This window comes from Notamacropus eugenii, chromosome 1 (assembly GCF_028372415.1).
Source record: "Notamacropus eugenii isolate mMacEug1 chromosome 1, mMacEug1.pri_v2, whole genome shotgun sequence".
Taxonomy (NCBI): domain Eukaryota; kingdom Metazoa; phylum Chordata; class Mammalia; order Diprotodontia; family Macropodidae; genus Notamacropus; species Notamacropus eugenii.
In genome coordinates, this window is record NC_092872.1 from 721,420,895 (window position 1) to 721,440,083 (window position 19,189).

General features: G+C 40.6%; 1 protein-coding gene across 1 annotated transcript; it reads left to right on the forward strand.

The window, feature by feature from the left end:
* The first annotated feature begins 272 nt into the window (after positions 1-272).
* LOC140521528 (uncharacterized) lies at positions 273-18,811 on the forward strand. Its single transcript, XM_072636640.1, is given in 6 exon segments — positions 273-380; positions 1,264-1,350; positions 7,677-7,803; positions 9,155-9,250; positions 13,202-15,937; positions 15,940-18,811. Coding segments are annotated over 5 exon segments (3,090 nt in total). The 5' UTR covers positions 273-380; positions 1,264-1,317; the 3' UTR covers positions 16,038-18,811.
* The last annotated feature ends 378 nt before the right edge of the window (positions 18,812-19,189 follow it).

Here is a 19,189-nt window from a genome sequence, read left to right on the forward strand (position 1 = left end):
CTGGTGGGGGGTGGTCCAGGTGGAACAGGAGCTCTGGGGTGGAGTTTGGAGGCCTGGGGAGAGGCTAGGGTGGAAGAGGGGTCATCCCAGTGGACACGGCTGCCCAGGTGATGGAGGGCAGGACTTGGGGAGGAGAGGGAGAAAGGGTCCTGAGTGCCAGACCCTGGTTGGGATTGGAGAAAAGGGGGCGTCAGAGGCTGGGAGGAGCCTCCCAGAGTGGGCTGGCTGAAAACCGGAACTTGTGCTCAGATTTCTCTGCCTTCCACCCTAGGACTGGAGCTTCCCTCAGCCTTCTTTCCTCAGATCCCGGATCACGGTGTCTTCTCTTGGACCCGAGATCTCTGCCTTGTGGAGGCCATCTCTGTGGGTGCAGGTGCCAGGTAGGTGTGAGCCAGCCCCTCACAGACCTGCATTGGGTCTCATCCTCCCCCTCTGACCCTGTGCTGAGTCTAGCTCCAGGTCCCCCTGGACCAGTCCTCTCCCCCCAGCCTGGTCCCTGGACAAGCTTCTCTTTTGCCGACTCCCGACCACTTCTTTAGAGTCTGGGGCTGCCCCCTCAACCCCCGGATTTAAGACTCTGTCACCTTCTCACAGAATTCACACCTCACCGTCAGGGACCCAGGAATCCTGCCTTGAGTGAAATAAAAGGGGAAGGCTTGAGTGACCCTGAAACGCCCGCGTGAAGGCCTGGATCTGCCTCCAAGAACTGGGCCCCTCAGGCCATTTTTCATTCAGACACAAGGCTGATTGTGTTGCCAGTACTAGAGGGTGAAATTGTTTTTTAATCTGCCCCTTTGGTTGGGTTAAAATTGACTTTTATAGAGAAAAAGAAAGGACAGTGGGAAGATTTGGGATGGGCTTGAGGGGTGGCAGGCTGCCTGTGGTGATCCTGAGGTGAAGGAGAAGGGGCCTGGGATGATTCCAGGGTAACCCACTAAGAAGGGTTGCTCTGGGTGGGGGCCACAAATACAGGATATTTGAGAGGATTGTTCAGTGTCTAGGTGGGGGTGGGGGAAAGGTCAGGAGCTGGACTGCTCTTTTGTGCTCATGTCCTGGACCCAGTCAGAGGGAAATCTCTGATGCCAGAGCCTTTGAGGCTCTGACTGCTCTTGTTCCACGTGGGATCCCAAGTACCTTCTGCCCCTTGTTATCTGAATAAGAATGGGGGAAAGGAAGGGGAAAGAATAGTAGTAGGACAAGGTGGGACTATCTTTGTCCTACCTGACCCTACTTCTAGGCTTCAGGATCCTTCTCTCTCCCCAGCTGTCTGTAGAAGACCAAAGCCTGGCCCAAGCTGAGAGTGTGGAGCCAGAAGGAATGGCTCTTGGCAGCTGCAGACCCCCACCCCAGGTGAGTGCACTCTCTCTACAGACTTGACCCCCACAGAGGACATTTCTGTAGACAAAGATGATTGTCTGTAAGGCTGGCAGTCCCCTCCCTGTGGATTGTTCCTTTACAAAAATAGGCAGGAAATTGAAAACCGTACTAACACCACCATCCTGTTCTGTGTCTTTTGAATTAATCCATGGCATACTGGCATCAAAATCACTAACTATCCCTCACCCCCAATTGTTCCCTTCCTAAGACCTCTTCACTCCTTCCTCTCTGTTCTGTAGGGATCTTGTCTTTGCTCCTGTGTGCATGGCTACCACCCCTACCCATGTGTCCCTAGAACTGCCCCACCCTCCACCCCCTTTGCCTCTTTGGCCAAGCTCTCCCTGGCAGACCTGGAGGACAGGATGCTCTGCTTACTCCCCATGGTCTGATGTGCACAAATGGTTCATCTGTCTGGTGCACACTGTCTTGTAGCTGGGCATCATGAAGGATATACTGAGGGGCCAGTGAGGGGTGACAGGAGTAAATACCATGAGGAGGGGCTGAGGTGTTCCTGGCCTCCTGCATGCTCTGGTCCTGTGTTTCTGGAAAATCTGGCAGAGTCAAGTAGACCGGTTAAGTTGTCTTTTGGGTCACATTCCCATGATCAAAGGCCCTTCCCCAAGCTGTGTGGACCAGGGCAAAGAAAAGAATACCTTCTTTAGCTATTACTTTATTTGCATTTATGAAAGGCCTGGTACTTCTTTTGTCAGAGAGGATATAAGAAGGGACTGAGTTTGGGGAACTATTTAAAATTCTGGGAGTTTTCTTTTATACTGGGAAAAAAGGAGGTCCTAAAGGAGACACTCAGTTCTTATCAAAGAGGCGTAGGGCTCAAAGGCAAAGACCCAGTGGAGTGTCTTCCTTTCTCCCCCAAATCTACTTTTGACCATCTTCACAACAACCCTATAGTGTAGTTGCTCTTACCTTTTTTTCACAGGAAACTGAGGCCAACAGATTCAATGAGTTATCAACCGGGGTCACATATGTCATTGTCTGAGATAGCATTTGAACTCAGATCTGCATGATCTTCTCCACTTCCATAGCTCCATCCACAATATATTTGTGTGCCCACCTTCTCACAACGCTTGCATCATTGACTGGTGCTATTGTCAGTTTTGTCGAGTGTGAGATCAGTTCTCTGTGGTATGGTTTACTTTTCTTAGTATTTTGGGACATTTTTTCATATGGGTAGGAATTCTTGGCAGTTGTTACTGATAACATTTTGTTCAGATCCTTTAACCATTTATCTATTGGGGAATGGCTATTGGTTGTTTTTCAGTTGTTTGAGTCTTGTCTAAATCTTTTTGACACATTGGAGTTTTCTTGGCAGAGATACTGGAGTGTTTCTCCATTTTTTTCTCCAGCACATTTTACATAGGAGGAACTGAGAAAACAGGGGGAAGTGACTTGCCCAGGGTCACATTGCTAGTAAGTGTCTGAGGCTAAATTTGAATTCAGATCCTCCTGTCTCTAGGTCTGGTACTCTGTCTACTGTGTCACCCAGCTGCCACTGGCTATTAGTCTTTTTTAAAACAATACTTCCTTTTCCCTCAATTACATGTAAAAACATTTTTATTCCAAAATTCTGAGGTCACAGTTCTCTACCTGCTTCCTTCTTCTTACCCCTCCTCCATGTGGTAAGTAATCAGAAATAGGTTCTACATATGCAGTCATGTAAAGCATTTTCATATTAGTTCATGGGAAAAAAATTGTGCTGAAAAGAAAGCAAGTGAAAACTAGTGTGCTTAGGTCTATATTCTGAATCAATTCTTTCTATGGAGGAGGGAGAGCATTTTTCATCATGAATCCTTTCAGATTGTCTTAGGTTATTATATAGCTGAGAAGAGCTAAGTTGTTCACTGCTATTCATCATACAACATTGCTATTACTTTCTGCTAAGTTCCTTCTGCATGAGTTCATTTCAGCATTTCTAGGTTTTTCTGAAATCCTGCTTGTCATGTTCTGTAACACAGTAGTATTCCACTGCAGTCATATACTACAACTTGTAAAGGCAATCAGTGGGCATCTCCTCAATCTCCCGTACTTTGCCCCCACAGAAAGAGTCTGAGTAGGTCCTTTTGTATCTTTTGAAAAAAACCTTTTGTGGATAGCAGCTTCATATTGTTATTCCTGGATCAAAGGCATCCCTATTTTTGTACCCCTTTTATAGTGTAATTCCAAATATAGTTTAGTAAAATTTCAAATACTCTAATGCTCTTAATTGCCCTAATCGTCCTAAAGGTCTTCAGAGTTACAGGCATCATCTTCCAATGTAGGAATAAAAACATTTTAACCTTATTGAATCTCTTTTGTTTGCTCTGTTACCTTTTGATGTTTCTCTTGGGTCTTGTATTTCAAGACCCAAGTTTTATTGAGGTCTGGTCTTTTCATTAGGAATGCTTGAATGTCCTCTATTTATTGAATGAACATTTTTTTCCCCTGAAGGATTATATTCAGTTTTTCTGGGTATATGATTCTCTGTCACCATCCTAGTTCCTTTGTCTTGGTGAATATTCTATTCCACACCTTCCGATTATTTTTAATGTATAAGTTCCTCACCTGTGAGTTAGCTTGACTGTAGTTCCCTGACATATGAATTACTTCTTTCTGGCTGATTGTACTCTTTTTTTCCTTGAACTGGGAGCACTGGAGTTTAATATTCCTGGCAGTTTAAATTTTAGATCTCTTTTAGGAGATGATTGGTGGATTCTTTCAATTTGTATTTTACCCTTTTAGTGTATCAGGTCTGTACCAAGAAAACGTCAAATGTGGCCATGGAGGGTGAGATAAGACTGAAGCAACTGAACAGTAATAAAACATCCATTTGGAATGTATTGTAGAGTATTGTATGAGGTGCGGGTCTATTCCTAATTTCCTTCCTGACAGCTTTCTGCTTTTCTCAGCAGTGGTTTTTTTTTAGCCAAATATGGATTTTTTCCTTAATCAGGCTTTTGTCCACTTTACCAAACACGGAGTTACTGAGTTCTAATGATTCTGAGTCTCCCTTGTTTAATCTGTTCCATTCATTTCTCCCTCCCTCTCTCTCTCTCTCTCTCTCTCTCTCTCTCTCTCTCTCTCTCTCTCTCTCTCACTCCCTCTCTCCCCCAGTACTACACAGTGTTGATGACCAGTGCTGTTTACTATAGTTCGATGTCTCTTCCTCCCCTATTCTTACTTGTTTCCATCATCCCCCATGATATTATTGTAGTTCTTTTATTTTTTCCAAATGAATTTTGTTATTTTCTTCTGCTGTGAAACGTGACCTCCACAGTTTTGTTGTTATTATTGATGTTATTCAGCTGTGTCCCAGTCCTTGTGACCCCATTTGCGGTTTTCTTCGCAGTGATGTTGGAGTGGTTTTTACTTCTCCAATTCATATTTCCGATGAGGGAACTGAGCCAAACAGAATGAAAAGCCCTGGCCAGGATCACGTAGCTAGTAAGAGACTGAAGCTGAATTTGAACTCTTTTTCCTGACTCCAGTTCCAACATTCTATCCACACCGCCCTCAGTTGTCCCCATCATTTCATTACTATAGAATTCAATGTATAAATATTGTTGTTAAGTCTCCATTTGGTTTGACACTTTTGTTGTCTTTGAGGCAATTTCCATTCTTATTTTATTACAGAATGAAAGGCTATATTGATAGTTTCTGCCTTTTTACACGTTTGTAATATCTTCCTGCCCTAGTCCACAGTTACTTTTTGCAAAAATTCCATGGGTGCATGGATAAGGGAAGAATTTATGACCAAACAAGTTCTAGAGAATAATGCAACTGTACAATCCATAATTCACAGAAAATTTAATTAAATTAAATCCAAATAAAATTAAAAAATTTTAGCACAAAGGAAGTCAATACTATGAAAATTATAAGGAAAGGAGAGAATTGGGGAATTTTTTTCAGTAAGTATCTCTGATAAAGGCTTCATTTCATGAATAATAGAGAACTGATTCTAATTTGTAAAAATATACTTCATTCTCCAACTGATAAATAATTAAAGGATATGAACAGGCAGTTTTGGGAATATTCAATGAAACCTATCTATGCTCATGAAAAAAACCTTCTAAACTTGTATTAGACACGTGCTATGTTAAAACAACTCTGAGGCACCAACTCATACTTACCAGATCAGCTAATATGATAAACATGGAAAATGATGGAGGTTGAAGAGATGTAGAAAAACTGGGACCCTAATGTTCTGTTGATGGAGTTATGAATTGGTCCAACTATTGTGGAGAGCAGTTTGGAACTGTGCCTAAAGAATTAAGAAAGTGTGCATAATCTTTGATCCAATAAATACCATACCACTGTTATGTTTATAGCCCAAAGCCATCAAAATAATGAGGAAAGGACCTGTTTGTACAAAAATATTTTCAGTAGCTCTTTTTTGCATTGCTTAGGAGTGGGAAAGTGAAGAGATGCCCATCAGTTTGAGAATGGCTAAACAATCTCTAGTATGTGATTGTAATGGGATAGTATTATGCTATAAGAAATGACCAGGAGGATGATTTCAGAAAAACCTAGAAAGACTTACTTGAACTGATGCAACATGAAGTGAACAGAACGAGGAGAACATTGTATACAGTAACAGCAGTGTGTGTGGTTCAGTGAAGAACTGTGAGTGACTTAGCTCTTCTCAGCAATACAGTGATCCAAGAAAATGCCCAAAGGACTAATGGCAAAGTCTGTCTCCAGAGAAAGGACTGATACTGTTTGCCATACAGACTGGAGCATGCTATTTTTTCACCTTTTTTCTTACATTCTTTTTCTATTTTTTCCAAGTCTTTTTGTACAAAATTACTAATACAGAAATGTTTTACATGATTGCATATGTATAACTTATATCTTATTGCTTATTATCTAAATTAGGGGGGGAAGGAATAGAGGGAAAGAGAGACAGAATTTGGAACTCTAAAATTTTAAAAACAACAAATATTAAAAACATAACATGTAGTAGAGGGAAATAATATTTCAGAAAATGTAGAAAAAGAAAATACAGATTGTCCACCATTCAGCATGGAGCCATCCACTGACTGCAGCAAGTGGAGAAATTGTGAATCATCTTTGAATCCCATTTAAATTGTCTTAGGGAGAATCTGAAGGTCTCCTGCCATAGTACTGAACTCTGAGATCCTTTCTCCAGTTAGATTGCCAGTCCTTCACATTCTACAACAGGGAGCACAACTCTGATGGACTGGCCATGTTGTTCAAATGCCAAAAGGATGTTTCCCTAAAGGACTGTTTCATGGAGAACACATGCAAAGAAGGCACTCAGTGTGGTCAGAAGACATAGTACAAGGCCATATTTCCAAGGTCTTTCTGAAGAATTTTGAAATCAGTGGTGAGACATGGGAGACTGTGAAAGGACCACCCAGCATAGGTTATGAACATCAAAGAACATGCATGCTGTGCTATGCTAGCAAAGCAGAATTGCAGTATTTCAAAAGAATAGTGAGATGTGCAAATTGAGAGGCATCTCCACCCCAAATGTTCCTGTGGACTATTTGTTCCCAACCTATGGTAGAGCCTTCTGGCCTCTATTAGTCTGATCATCCATGGTCAGACACATTGTACTTGAACCCTTACATAGTGATGCAGTTTTGGTCTGCTGTGAACACAAAGAACAACAAAAATGAAGAACTATAAAACTAAATACTTTAATAAGGAAATAATAACTTATTGACAAATGAAAGCTATCATAAATAAAAGGCATAAGATGTTTTAGCCATGACGGATTATAAAAAGGGCAGCCCCAGACACACTGTAATAACAGAGAATTCTCCTTCACTTGGCTGGAAAGTCTCATCTCCTTCACTTCAGTCTCGATTGTAATTAGTATATCTTATGAATCCTTTTCATCTTTTATCTAGAGAAGACTTTATTCCAGGCTCTCAGGAAATTAACCAGATTTTTTTCTTTCTCTTCCCTCTCTTTTCTATAGCAAACATTCTCCGCCTGACACCCCAGAATATATTCTACTTGCCAACTTCTCACAAACCTGACAGAATATTGTTGATAAAATATTATTTTTATCAGTTCTGATAAGGAAGACATTTCACTTTTCTCCCCTCCTTTGGTGTTTCTATCTCACAGAAAAAAGACACATGAAATACTTTTCTCAAGTTTTCATTGAGCTGAATGACTATGGTTTTGAATGTTGATTCTCACTGAACTAGGTTAAGACTTTTAGTTCAGTCCCCTTTTTGTGCTTCAGTTTCCTCTTCTCACTTGGTGAGGTTAGACTGCCTGAATTCTGGAGTCTTTTTCAGGTCTAAATCTTGTGGCTCTTGATGCTTTAGGAGCTGGTGACATTTCAGGATGTGTCTGTGGACTTCACCCCAGAGGAATGGGACCTCTTAGACCATCCTCAGAAGAAGTTTTTCAAGGCAGTCATGCTGGAGAATGCCCACAACCTACTCTCCTTGGGTAAGGACATTTTCCCTGGCCACTCTGAGTCTGCTACCAAAAGCAATATCTTGTGTGCTGACTTTGGAGCATTTATCTATTACTAGAAAGGGAAATGTGCTGGTCTCCAGTATCCAAGAGACAGGGTCCTTCTGCTGCCTGGTTTTCCTCTAGAAGGTCAGTACATGGTATGAAGATAACATGTATGTTCTGTTGTTGCTACTGCAGCTGTCTCATGGCAATTCTAGGTAGCCTGAGGTAGGTCAGTGTTGAAGTATCTCAGATGTAGAACTAATCCTATGGATTATTTAACCCAACCTCTCCCTGGATATTAATTTTGTCTGCCAAGTACCTGAGAAGTGCTCAGCCTGCTTTTCTCTGTAACCTCTTCCTCTTTGGGATGGGCCAAGTATTTAGGATATCCTTCTTTCTGAGAAGCATCACTTTGTAACTCTCAGTTTCTGATTGTGTCAAGTGTCACAAATTTGTCCTTAATCTTTCTTTCATTTGCCTCCACTATGTTGTACAGATGGTGGGAAAGGACAGAAGGAAATAATCCTTTCCATTCACCTGCTGTTCATCAACTGTTGTGTTATGTCCTTTCTTTACAATATAATGTTATTAGCTGATACTATTATCCCCAAATGGCATTTAAGAAAACTGAAGCAAACACAGGTTAAGTGTCTTTTCCAGACACACAGTTAAAAACTGTCTGAGGGGGGATTTAATCTTTGGCATTTCTCAGTCTATTCCCAGACCTTGCCCTACTTCACTACCAGTCACCTCTAATTTCTAGATAATGAAATTCTGCAATGAGTGCCTCCTTTGAGGAAGGTGCACCATGATCAAATTTTCTGATTCTCCATTGGCTCCATGATCTTCTCCCCCACCTTTCCCCAAAGTTCTTAAAAATGAATGCTATGGAAATCATGTTTAAACACTTTTGGCCACCATCTTTTCCTCCTTGATTGCATGCCCCTGTCAATGGCAGGAATCAGAGACTGGCCAAGTGTTAAAATTTGAGTACCTAAGGTTCATTCAGTTCCCCAAAAGGAGAATCTCACCAGAAGAGCAATGACTCACTGAATGAACAGTAACCAGGTTTTTATAGGTTTCATGGGGTGAGGAGTTGAGGAGGAGGCAGATCCAGAGCTGATCCATCAAGCTCTAATCTGCTGGAGCTCAATGCTGATCTGGCATATCCTTTTTTGGTTACTTGCATTACAACCATTAATGGAAGAAGAAGCCAGAGGTTTGCGAACATGAAGGAGCGATTCTCAAAATGGAGTGGCTTTGTATGTACTCTGTTTTCCTGAAAGAGAACTAAATTCTAAGTATGTCTCCATGTTCATTCCTTTTTCCACATTATCAGGGCTTCCAGTTCCCAGAGAATATTTGGTTTTTTATTTGGAGGAAAGGGAGGTGCCAATGATGCTGGAACAAGAAGGCCTGAGGACCTGCTGTCCAGGTGAGTGAGGAAAAAGCAGGCACATGAGAGCTGTGTCTCTTGGTATTGTAGCAAAGCAAGTGTTAGATGTGGGGGCAGGAACACCTGAATTGGGATTCTTTTTCAGAGACTTTTAGCAGTGAGTCTGTGCACAAGTCACTGAACCCCACTGATTTTCAGTTGACTCTTCTGTAAAATTAGGAAGTTAGACACCGTGCAATTAAGCTATCCCCTACTGATAAATCTATGATCCTAAAAAAAATGCATTGTTTAGAATTTGGGGGCATGGAACTTCCCTGAAAGTGCAAAAGGGGGTTAGGCTTTTAAATATGGTTTCTTTCTTAGGCATTGTTCTCATCAGTGAAGACTTAGAAAGTTGCTGCTAAGTTCCATACCCGCTCTTAATCAACATAAAGAGATGCAAGGAACATTCCTTGCTTTAGTGGTGTTCTCAGACTGGGTGGGCAGATGACATGCTAACAACCATGTAGAAATCTATTATGGACAAGACAGATTGGATCTCATTGAGAGAGGAAATGTACTACAGTGAAGGAGAACTGGAAAGCCTATTGTGGAAGGTGGGCCCTAGCTGGGGCTTCAGGGATGGCATTCCATGTCTGGACATGGCTTGGAAAGCCAAAACATTTGGAAGGCAGAGTGTCCCCTTCACAAAATAAAAGTGAGGCTCATACCAGTGGATTATAGCAAGTTTGGTGGGGATGTGAAGGGAAAGAAAATTTAGAAGAATAAGGGAGGGGTATGTAAAGAGAGAGGGTAGGTGATTAATAGCCTTAGAAGAGATTTTGTATTTGATCCTTTTCCTAGGGAGCCCCAGGAGATTGTTGAGGATATGGTGATATGGTCAGTCAAGAACTTTAGGAAGATGATCTTTGTAAGGGAGTGGTGGAATGACTGGAGTGGAGGGAGACTTGGAGCACCTGGAACAAGTATCAGGTTCTTGAAATAGCTCTGTTGTGTGGTGTTCAGGACCTGAAGCAAGACAATAGAAGTGTTGGGAGAGAAGGGGGTGTTATGGGAGAAATGTTATCTGGGTGGAATCAGAGGACATAGGAGCAGATTGACTATGTGAGACAGAAGTGTTTGTGAAACTCCATGAAGAAGGCATGATACCTCATTTATGAATGTGCTCTAATGGGAGGATTCCTTGGACAGCATTAGGAAAGTAGGAAGATGGGAGGGCCGGAAGAAAGAGAATAAGTTTGTTTTGGACAACAATGATATTAGTGTCGCTAATAGAGTGAGAGAAAAAAAGAAGGGTGATTGATTGTGAAAAGCTGTAGAGAAGGAAAGAAAGATGAGGATGAAGAAGTGACCAGTGGATTTCACAACGTGGATGTTCTTGGTAATTGTGGAGAGAGGAATTTCAGTTGAACAATGAAACTGGGCGCTAGACTGCTGAGAATAGAGAAGAGCTTTGGTGACTCCACTTGTAAGTGGGCACTTCCAGCTGTTTAGCCAAGAAATAGAAGAAAGATCATGGAAACATATCTCTTGGATTGAATGGATCAAGTGATCATGTTTTGAGCATTAGCAAGAAATGGTTTCTGGCAGTAGGGAAATAGTCATTAGTGTGGGAGAGACTGGAAAGTAGTGATTAAAAGGAATGCTGGAGGGGCATCATACTGAGGAAGATGATGTCCTGGAATGGGATGATTTATTCATGGAAAGGAGTTTGCTTTAGCTAGCAGGGGGATCATTTCATCTGACAGTGACGTCAAAGAGAAAAAGTCACTTCATGGATGGAAAATGAGGAGGATAAGATAGCTCTTGATAAGCATCCAGTTTTTTCAAAGAAAAAATAGAAAGCACATTTCTTCACTGAGAAGGTGATTAGTGGGGTGGACAGTGGGAGCAGGTAATCAGGGACATTTGGGAAAGAATTAAAAGAATTGGGAAAGATGCTGTGGTGAAGGAGATAGGGAGTCAGGTTGTGGTTTTCAGTCTTTCCAGTCATTTCTGTTTCACTATGACCTCTTTTGGGGTTTTCTTGGCTAAGATGCTGGAGTGATTTCCCATTTGTGTTTCAGGCTCATTTTATAGACAAGGAAATCAAGGGCAAGAGCCCTAAGTGACTTGGGAAGGGTTGCAAAGCTAGTAAGTGTGTCTGAGGCTGGATTTGAACATCAGTCTCCCTAATCAGTAGCTACTGCACCACTTAACTACCGAAAGGGACTCAAAGGATACCCTTGGCACCATGAGGTCCACCCTGAATTTAAATACCCTAAAATTGTAGTTGACTGAGGCAGCAGGTTTTATGATTTTCTCTTTCCATTCAGTAGCATGTGAGTACAAGCAAAGGTTGTTGCCTCATTTAGAATTAATCCAAGGATATGCTTTACCTAAATTATCAACTTGTGTCCCTCACTTGATCTCTAAGGCCCAGTCTTTGGCCCCTTCTTGGAGAATTGTTGGCCACATTCATTGAGCTGATAGCCACTCTCAGTTTGGCCAAGTGCTAATTAGAAATTCCTAGGTGTCCCTTAGTATGGGATGCTTCAGGAGCCTAAAAAGAGTTTCTGCAGTGTTCTCTCTGGGCTTGCTCAGGTCCCATCAGGTTTAGAAGCAGACAAAGTTCACACAAAAAGGAGATAAAATGAAAGAGTGAGAAACAGGTCTGCATTTTCCAAGTAAGGCAGAGAACAGAATGTAGGGATTGAGGCAGAAGCTGGGGCCTGGTATCAACCATGGGTCCTGTCAGTGAACAAGTATGGATTAAACACCTTCAGTTTTCTAGGCAACTCACCAAGTTTTAGGAAGGGAAAAGGCAGTCCCTGAGGTCAAGGAGCTGTCAGTCTGCCAGAGGAACATGGAAATGGTGGAGAAGAAACAGCAGATCAGGAACCTTGGTCTTAACTAATCCAGGGAAAGGAGAGTGTTTGGGAGTGTAAAGACATCTAGTTCATTGGGATACCGTGGAATAAAGGGGAACTCAAGGAGTGAATATAAAAATAGATTAAGGAGAGTAGAATTAGGGGAAAAAAACTTAAAAATCAAGACAAGAATGAGAACAAATCCAGGTCCACCTCAGAGATATTGCAGAATCAGTTCCAGAGCTCTGCAGTAAAGCATATATTGAAATCAAGTCAGTCACTTTAATTTTTGGTTTTTCAGTGCATATGAAATTTATGTTTATAAATACTGTTTTCTATGACATGCACAATACTATTTTGTTTTTTCAAAGTACATATTTTAATTAACAATATTTTGTTGGTAATAAAACTACCTATGCCTGAGCCTTCAGTGAGTCCTAATCTTCTTTCTGGTGGGGTCTCTGGTCCAGTGTTGCTGGCTTGACTCATCAGAGTTGTGATTGCTCAAGGTTGGCAGTTGCCATGGCAGTTTCTTAAAATAAGGAAACAGTTAAGTTTGCCACCTCCATTGACTGACTCTTCTTTTCCCTGGAGTTTAAAGTACGCTCGTGATTTGGCCTAATTTCAATATTTCTGTGTCTCAGGTAATAGGAAGACCCAAAGAGAGGGAGAAAAAAGTCAAGCATGCAAAAAGAAAACATTTTTTCTTAAAAAAAAAATTTGAACAAAAGTGCCATGGAAAAGGGCCATCAAGTTCTGTGGACAGAACATGCCCAATTGCAGGGTGGGTGATCTAATGATATCTGCAGGGACACTTTTCTGGTAACTCAGCCATTCAGAGTTCATGGCCTGACTTGAGGTTGTAGCATGAATGCTGGGTCTGCCAGTTTCACAGGTGTTTCTGAGGATCCAATGTGATTGTCTGTGAAGGTCTTTCCAAGTCAAGTTATTCTGCAGATCTGAAGTAGTGGCATTTTCAAACATTTTGATTGTGTCAATTTAACTTGGAATACTTTTATCTTTACCTGAAGAAGTGTCATATAGATCAGTTTACTTTCTTCCAGTGGAGGGAAGTGTTTATAATTGTGTGTGTGTGTACCTGTGTCTCTGTAAATATGTTTCACGATTTGTTTTTTTGCAGAAGGAATGATTGGACCTGGAAAGAGAGAGACTACTGAAAAGCTAAGTATTTCTGTGGAAGAAGCACAGCAAGAAAACCTCATGAGTGCTGGTCACTGTGACTTCATTAGGAGCCAAATCTGTGCTGCATTTCAGAAAGTTCACCCTGGAGATAAACTTTATGGTTGTCATCACTGTGGGAAAAGCATGAGTCAACAGTCCTCCCCGATTTACTGTCAAAAAATTCATACTGGAGAGAACCCACATGATCTTCATGAATGTGATGTACATTTTAGTGAACTCTCCTCCTTCCGTATTCATCACATGATTGATAGTGAGAGGCAGTCTCCTGAATGCAGTCAGTGTGGAAAGGATGGGAGCTGCACCTGTAGTCTTGCTGTACATCAGAGCATGGAGACTAGAGAGGAACTTTATAAATATGATAAACATGGAAAGGCATTGCTACAGAGCTCCAATCTTACTCAACATCAGAAAATCCACAATGGTGCGAAACCTTATGAATGTAATCCTTGTGGAAATGCATTCAGATTTAAAGGCCATGTTACTCTACATCAGGAAACCCATATGGAGAAACTTTATGAATGTAATCAATGTGGAAAGGCATTCACAAGCGGCTCCAATCTTGCTGCACATCAGAGAATCCACACTGGAGAGAAACCTTATCAATGTAATCAATGTGGAAAGGCTTTCAGAGACAGCTCAAATCTTGCTGTACATCAGAGAATCCACACTGCAGCGAGAGCTTATGAATGTAATCAGTGTGGAAAGGCTTTCAGACAAAACTATCTACTTGTTTCACATCAGAGAATCCACAATAGAAAGAAACTTTTTGAATGTAGTGAGTGTGCAAAAGCTTTCCGTTCTAGCTCCAGTCTTGATGTACATCAGAGAATCCACAATGGTGAGAAGCCACATAAATGTAATCAATGTGGAAAGGCTTTCAGACTAAACTCCCTACTTGCTGCACATCAGAGAATTCACACTGGGGAAAAACCGTATGAGTGTAATCATTGTGGAAAGACTTACAGATCTAGCTCCAGTCTTGCAGCCCATCAGAGAATCCACACTGGAGAGAAACCTCATGAATGCAATGAATGTGGAAAGACTTTCAGATACAGCTGCCATCTTATCCTACATCAGAGAATCCACACTGGAGAGAAACCTCATGAATGCAATGAATGTGGAAAGGCCTTCAGACAAAACTTCCAACTTACTGTACATCAGAGAATCCACACCGGAGAGAAACCTCATGAATGCAATGAATGTGGAAAGGCTTTCAGAAGGAGGTCCAAACTTATTCTGCATCAGAGAATCCACACTGGAGAGAAACCTTATCAATGTAATCAATGTGGAAAGGCTTTCAGAGACAGCTCAAATCTTGCTGTACATCAGAGTATCCACACTGGAAAGAAACCCTATGAATGTGATCAATGTGGAAAGGCTTTCAGACTAAAAGATCTACTTGATGTACATCAGAGAATCCACAATGGTGAGAAGCCACATAAATGTAATCAATGTGGAAAGGCTTTCAGTTCTAGCTCCAGTCTTGGTGCACATCAGAGTATCCACGCTGGAAAGAAACCTTATGAATGTAATCAATGTGGAAAAGCTTTCAGTAGGAGGTCCAAACTTATTGTGCATGAGAGAATCCACACTGGAGAGAAACCATATGAATGTAATCAATGTGGAAAGGCTTTCAGAAGAAAGTACCATCTTGCTGTACACCAGAGAATCCACACTGGAGAGACACCTTATCAATGTAATCAATGTGGAAAGGCTTTCAGACAAAACTACCAACTTACTGTACATCAGAGAGTCCACACTGGAGAGAAACCATATGAATGTAATCAATGTGGAAAGGCTTTCAGAGAAAACTACCAACTTACTGTACATCAGAGAATCCACACTGGAGAGAAACCTTATCAATGTAATCAATGTGGAAAGGCTTTCAGACTAAACTCTGTGCTTCGTGCACATCAGACAATCCACACTGGAAAAAAACCCTATGAATGTGATCAATGTGGAAAGGCTTTCAGAGAAAACTACCAACTTACTGTACATCAGAGTATCCACACTGGAAAGAAACTTTTTGAATGTAATGAGTGTGCAAAAGCTTTCCGTTCTAGCTCCAGTCTTGATGTACATCAGAGAATCCACAATGGTGAGAAGCCACATAAATGTAATCAATGTGGAAAGGCTTTCAGACTAAACTCCCTACTTGCTGCACATCAGAAAATTCACACTGGGGAAAAATCATATGAGTGTAATCAATGTGGAAAGGTTTTCAGTTCTAGCCCCAGTCTTGCTGTGCATCGGAGAATCCACACTGGAGAGAAACCTCATGAATGCAATGAATGTGGAAAGGCTTTCAATAGGAGGTCCAAACTTACTGTGCATCAGAGAATCCACACTGGAGAGAAACCATATGAATGTGATCAATGTGGAAAGGCTTTCAGACTAAACTGTCTACTTGGTGCACATCAGAGAATCCACACTGGAGAGAAACCTTATAAATGTAATGAATGTGGAAAGACTTTCAGAGAGAGCACCAAACTTAGTCTACATCAGAGAATCCACACTGATGTGAAACCTTATCAATGTAATCAGTGTGGAAAAGGTTTCAGACGAAACTCCCACCTTACTTTACACCAGAGAATCCACACTGGAGAGAAACCTTATGAATGTAATCAATGTGGAAAGGCTTTCAGTTCTAGCTCCAGTCTTGCTGCACATCAGAGTATCCACACTGGAAAGAAACCCTGAATGTGATCAGTGTGGAAAGGCTCTCAGAACCAGACTTCCTACTTGCTGCACATAATAGAATTCACACTGGATAGATATATAATATGATTGATGCTTTTATATACATTCTCACCTTATTATACAAATCTGATGAAAGCAAATTTGAGGAGACATCGTTTCTAGGTAATTATTTAATTATGGCTTGTTTATAATTTATAAAACAATGGTCATTTAGCTATCTCTTACCAACCAAATAGGAATCATGGAGACCTCTCAAAACTTATATTCCCTTAGCTAAGTGGGAGTTACCTATAGGCATAAATCAATGCTGATTAATTAAATTTTAATGAGAATGAGTATTATGAGATTTGGGCTTATTCTAATGAGGGATGAGGGGGAGGGGCCTGAATCTTGACTCAGTTTTGGACAAAGAGACTTATTTCTAGCCTGATCACCATTACTTAGTGCAGTGTGGACCAGAGGGTTCCAATTCCCCTCAGAACTGTTTCACTAAAACACAATGGGCCAGAATTCACCTATAATAAAATCCTTTTACATTTTGGTCAGATCTAAATTTTCCCAGGTCTTGCCAAAGATTTCATCTGATCATCAGCCCTGCCCTTCAAAGACTGACTGAATCACCTACACTGGCCGATTTCTGAATGAGGAGATGGGGGAAAAAAGCTTTGTCCTAATTGAATACTTGTTTATTTCTATGGGAGAAACATTCTTTTCTCTCACATGAGAGAATCCATTCTAGAAGACATGTAATTTGTCAATCAATATGAAAAGTGTTCAAGCTAAAGTCATTATTGATGTTATTCTGATATTTCCTATCAGAATTCACATGGGATAGAAAGTATTTCCATAATGAATGTGGAAAGACATTCTACAAGCACTACAGAGCTTGTAGACATCAGAAGTTTCACCTTATGATCTAGCCCTGTCTGGACTCTGGAAAGGTCTGCAACCAGAGATCATCTCTTCCTTTACATCAAGGATTGCTAGTGGAGAAAAGACTTATGAATGTGTTCAATGAGGACCAGCCTTTTCCTGGAAGAGGCAGGTCAGTAGACTGCACAATATTCACAATGCAAGGAAGTCTTATAAAAGCAATAATGGTAGGATGGTGATCATCTGATGATTTTTTGTGTATTCCAATGTGTACGTTGAAGAAATCTTGCTGGACATAAAATATATGGATCTAATTAATGAGTAATGTTTTCTCCCTGTAGCACAGACCTCACTAGACATAGTATATTTCATATAGTGCATGAAGCCCAAAAAAGAGATTGAATTTATCTCAGCAACCGCAAGGTTTCTCATGTCTTCCCTAACATGTGTTATGGCATCCTAGGGTGAAACCTGTCACTGGCTTCCTCACTTAACTGCACTCTCCCACTGTAGTGAGACACCTTTCCTGTTTACCTTTCAAGCTGTCCTAGACAGGTAATGTGGTTCACTGCTCCAAAATTCGTTCTGAGTCCTTATTTCAAGGTTGTTTTCAAGAGAATCTGGAGGTGCCAAGCAAGTGAGTGCCTGACCTTGTCCATAGAAGTCCCCATGCCCATATATTCAGGAAATACTCCCATGATAGCTCAAATTTTCTTGCAAAGGTCTCTTGTCTTTCCCATTCAGTTGTTTTCTTCTATTTCTTTGCAATGCCCAGTTAAGAAAACCTTATCTCTCCTTGCTATTCTCATAAATTATGAATTCATTTGGGGAAATCTCCCCTTTGCTTTCCCCTTCTTTCCTCAGCTATTTGCAAGGCCTCGTCAGACAGACATTTTGTTTTGTTGCTCTTTTACTTTGAAATGTATTTAGTTGTTGCCTCCTGTGCAATATTAAGAATCACTGCCAGTGGCTCTTCAGGCACTCTGTCTACCACATCTAATCCCCTAAATGTGTGCATCACTTCCAGTTCCTATCCATAAGCCATGCTATTTTGATCATATCTTTAGGGTCTAATGGTTTTCCCTGATTTCTTAAATTTGAGTCTGAATTTTGCTGTAAGAAATTTAGGATCTGAGCCTCAGTTAGCTCCAGATCATGTTTGGACTGATTGTATAGAATGTCACCCTCCCACATCTTTTCCCTATAAGAATATTTTGGAGTTATTGCTTTCATAAAACTGAGCAACTTTGGCCTCTTTGGAGGCAGTGGTTGGAAGACAGAATTGTTACTGTGATATTAAAATGTTTTCCTTGGATTTTAGCCGTACTTACGTATACATTGGAAAAATCTTGCTGGAGATAAAACTTAGCGATCTAATTAACAAGGTTAAGTCTCTTGCCCAAGATCTAATTAGATTTTGCAGTTTAAGAGACCTCATTAAACATCCAAAATTACTTACTGTGATGAATTCCCTAAAAATACAGCTGTTTCTAGTGAAATCCTGATGTTTGTCATTATTCTTCCATAATAATCCTTTGAATTCATATGCTATGATTTCATTTGCCATTCTCCAGTTGATGGGTACTCAGGTTGTTCTTTGCTGGAACAAAATGTTCTCTTATAAATATTTTGTTAAAAGACAACAGTCCATCTAGAGTGTTAAAATCGTATCTGGACAAATGCTTTCTATGTAAGGTGATAATTTGGAAAATATATTCAATGAAATTGATGTCATTTTAGTGTCACCAAGTCTTTTTTTAAGGTATTCTTGCCAAAACAGTGAAATTTGTTTTAAATCTGTAATGTAACTTTTGTTATGCTTCAAAATTTTATTGTAGCTTTGGGAAATATTTGATAAGTAATATTAACTTTAAAAATCATACCTAGCGTGTGATGCCCTTGTATTCTTAGGAAATCAGCTTCTCTTTTGATCCAGATGCTGTGATATGATGAATTAAACTGCTGGAGAATGTGATTACAATGTTCACAAACTGCTAAGTATTTAATTGAATATATTTTAAAAGATAAAGTAATAACTTAGCTTTTGGGAAAAGCAGAGAAGACAGAGATTCTCCTTTTCTAGGGAGTTTTTTGGGGCCTGACCGAATGCTTTAGGTTACAAGATGTTATCAGCCCTGGGACAGAAGTTGCTTAAAGTAGAGGTTTTCTAATTCTAAAGTAGTGAAGTGTTTTACTGAGTAATTAAGTTGTTAACAGGTCAAGAAAGGTTTGGGGAGGGGGATCTTGCAAGTTTGTTTATAATATCCAAGTTTTATGAGAATTTGGCAACTGATTGTGAAAATTATGAAATTTCCCCCTAGAGTAATATGTATGACAGTTCCTACACCTTTGA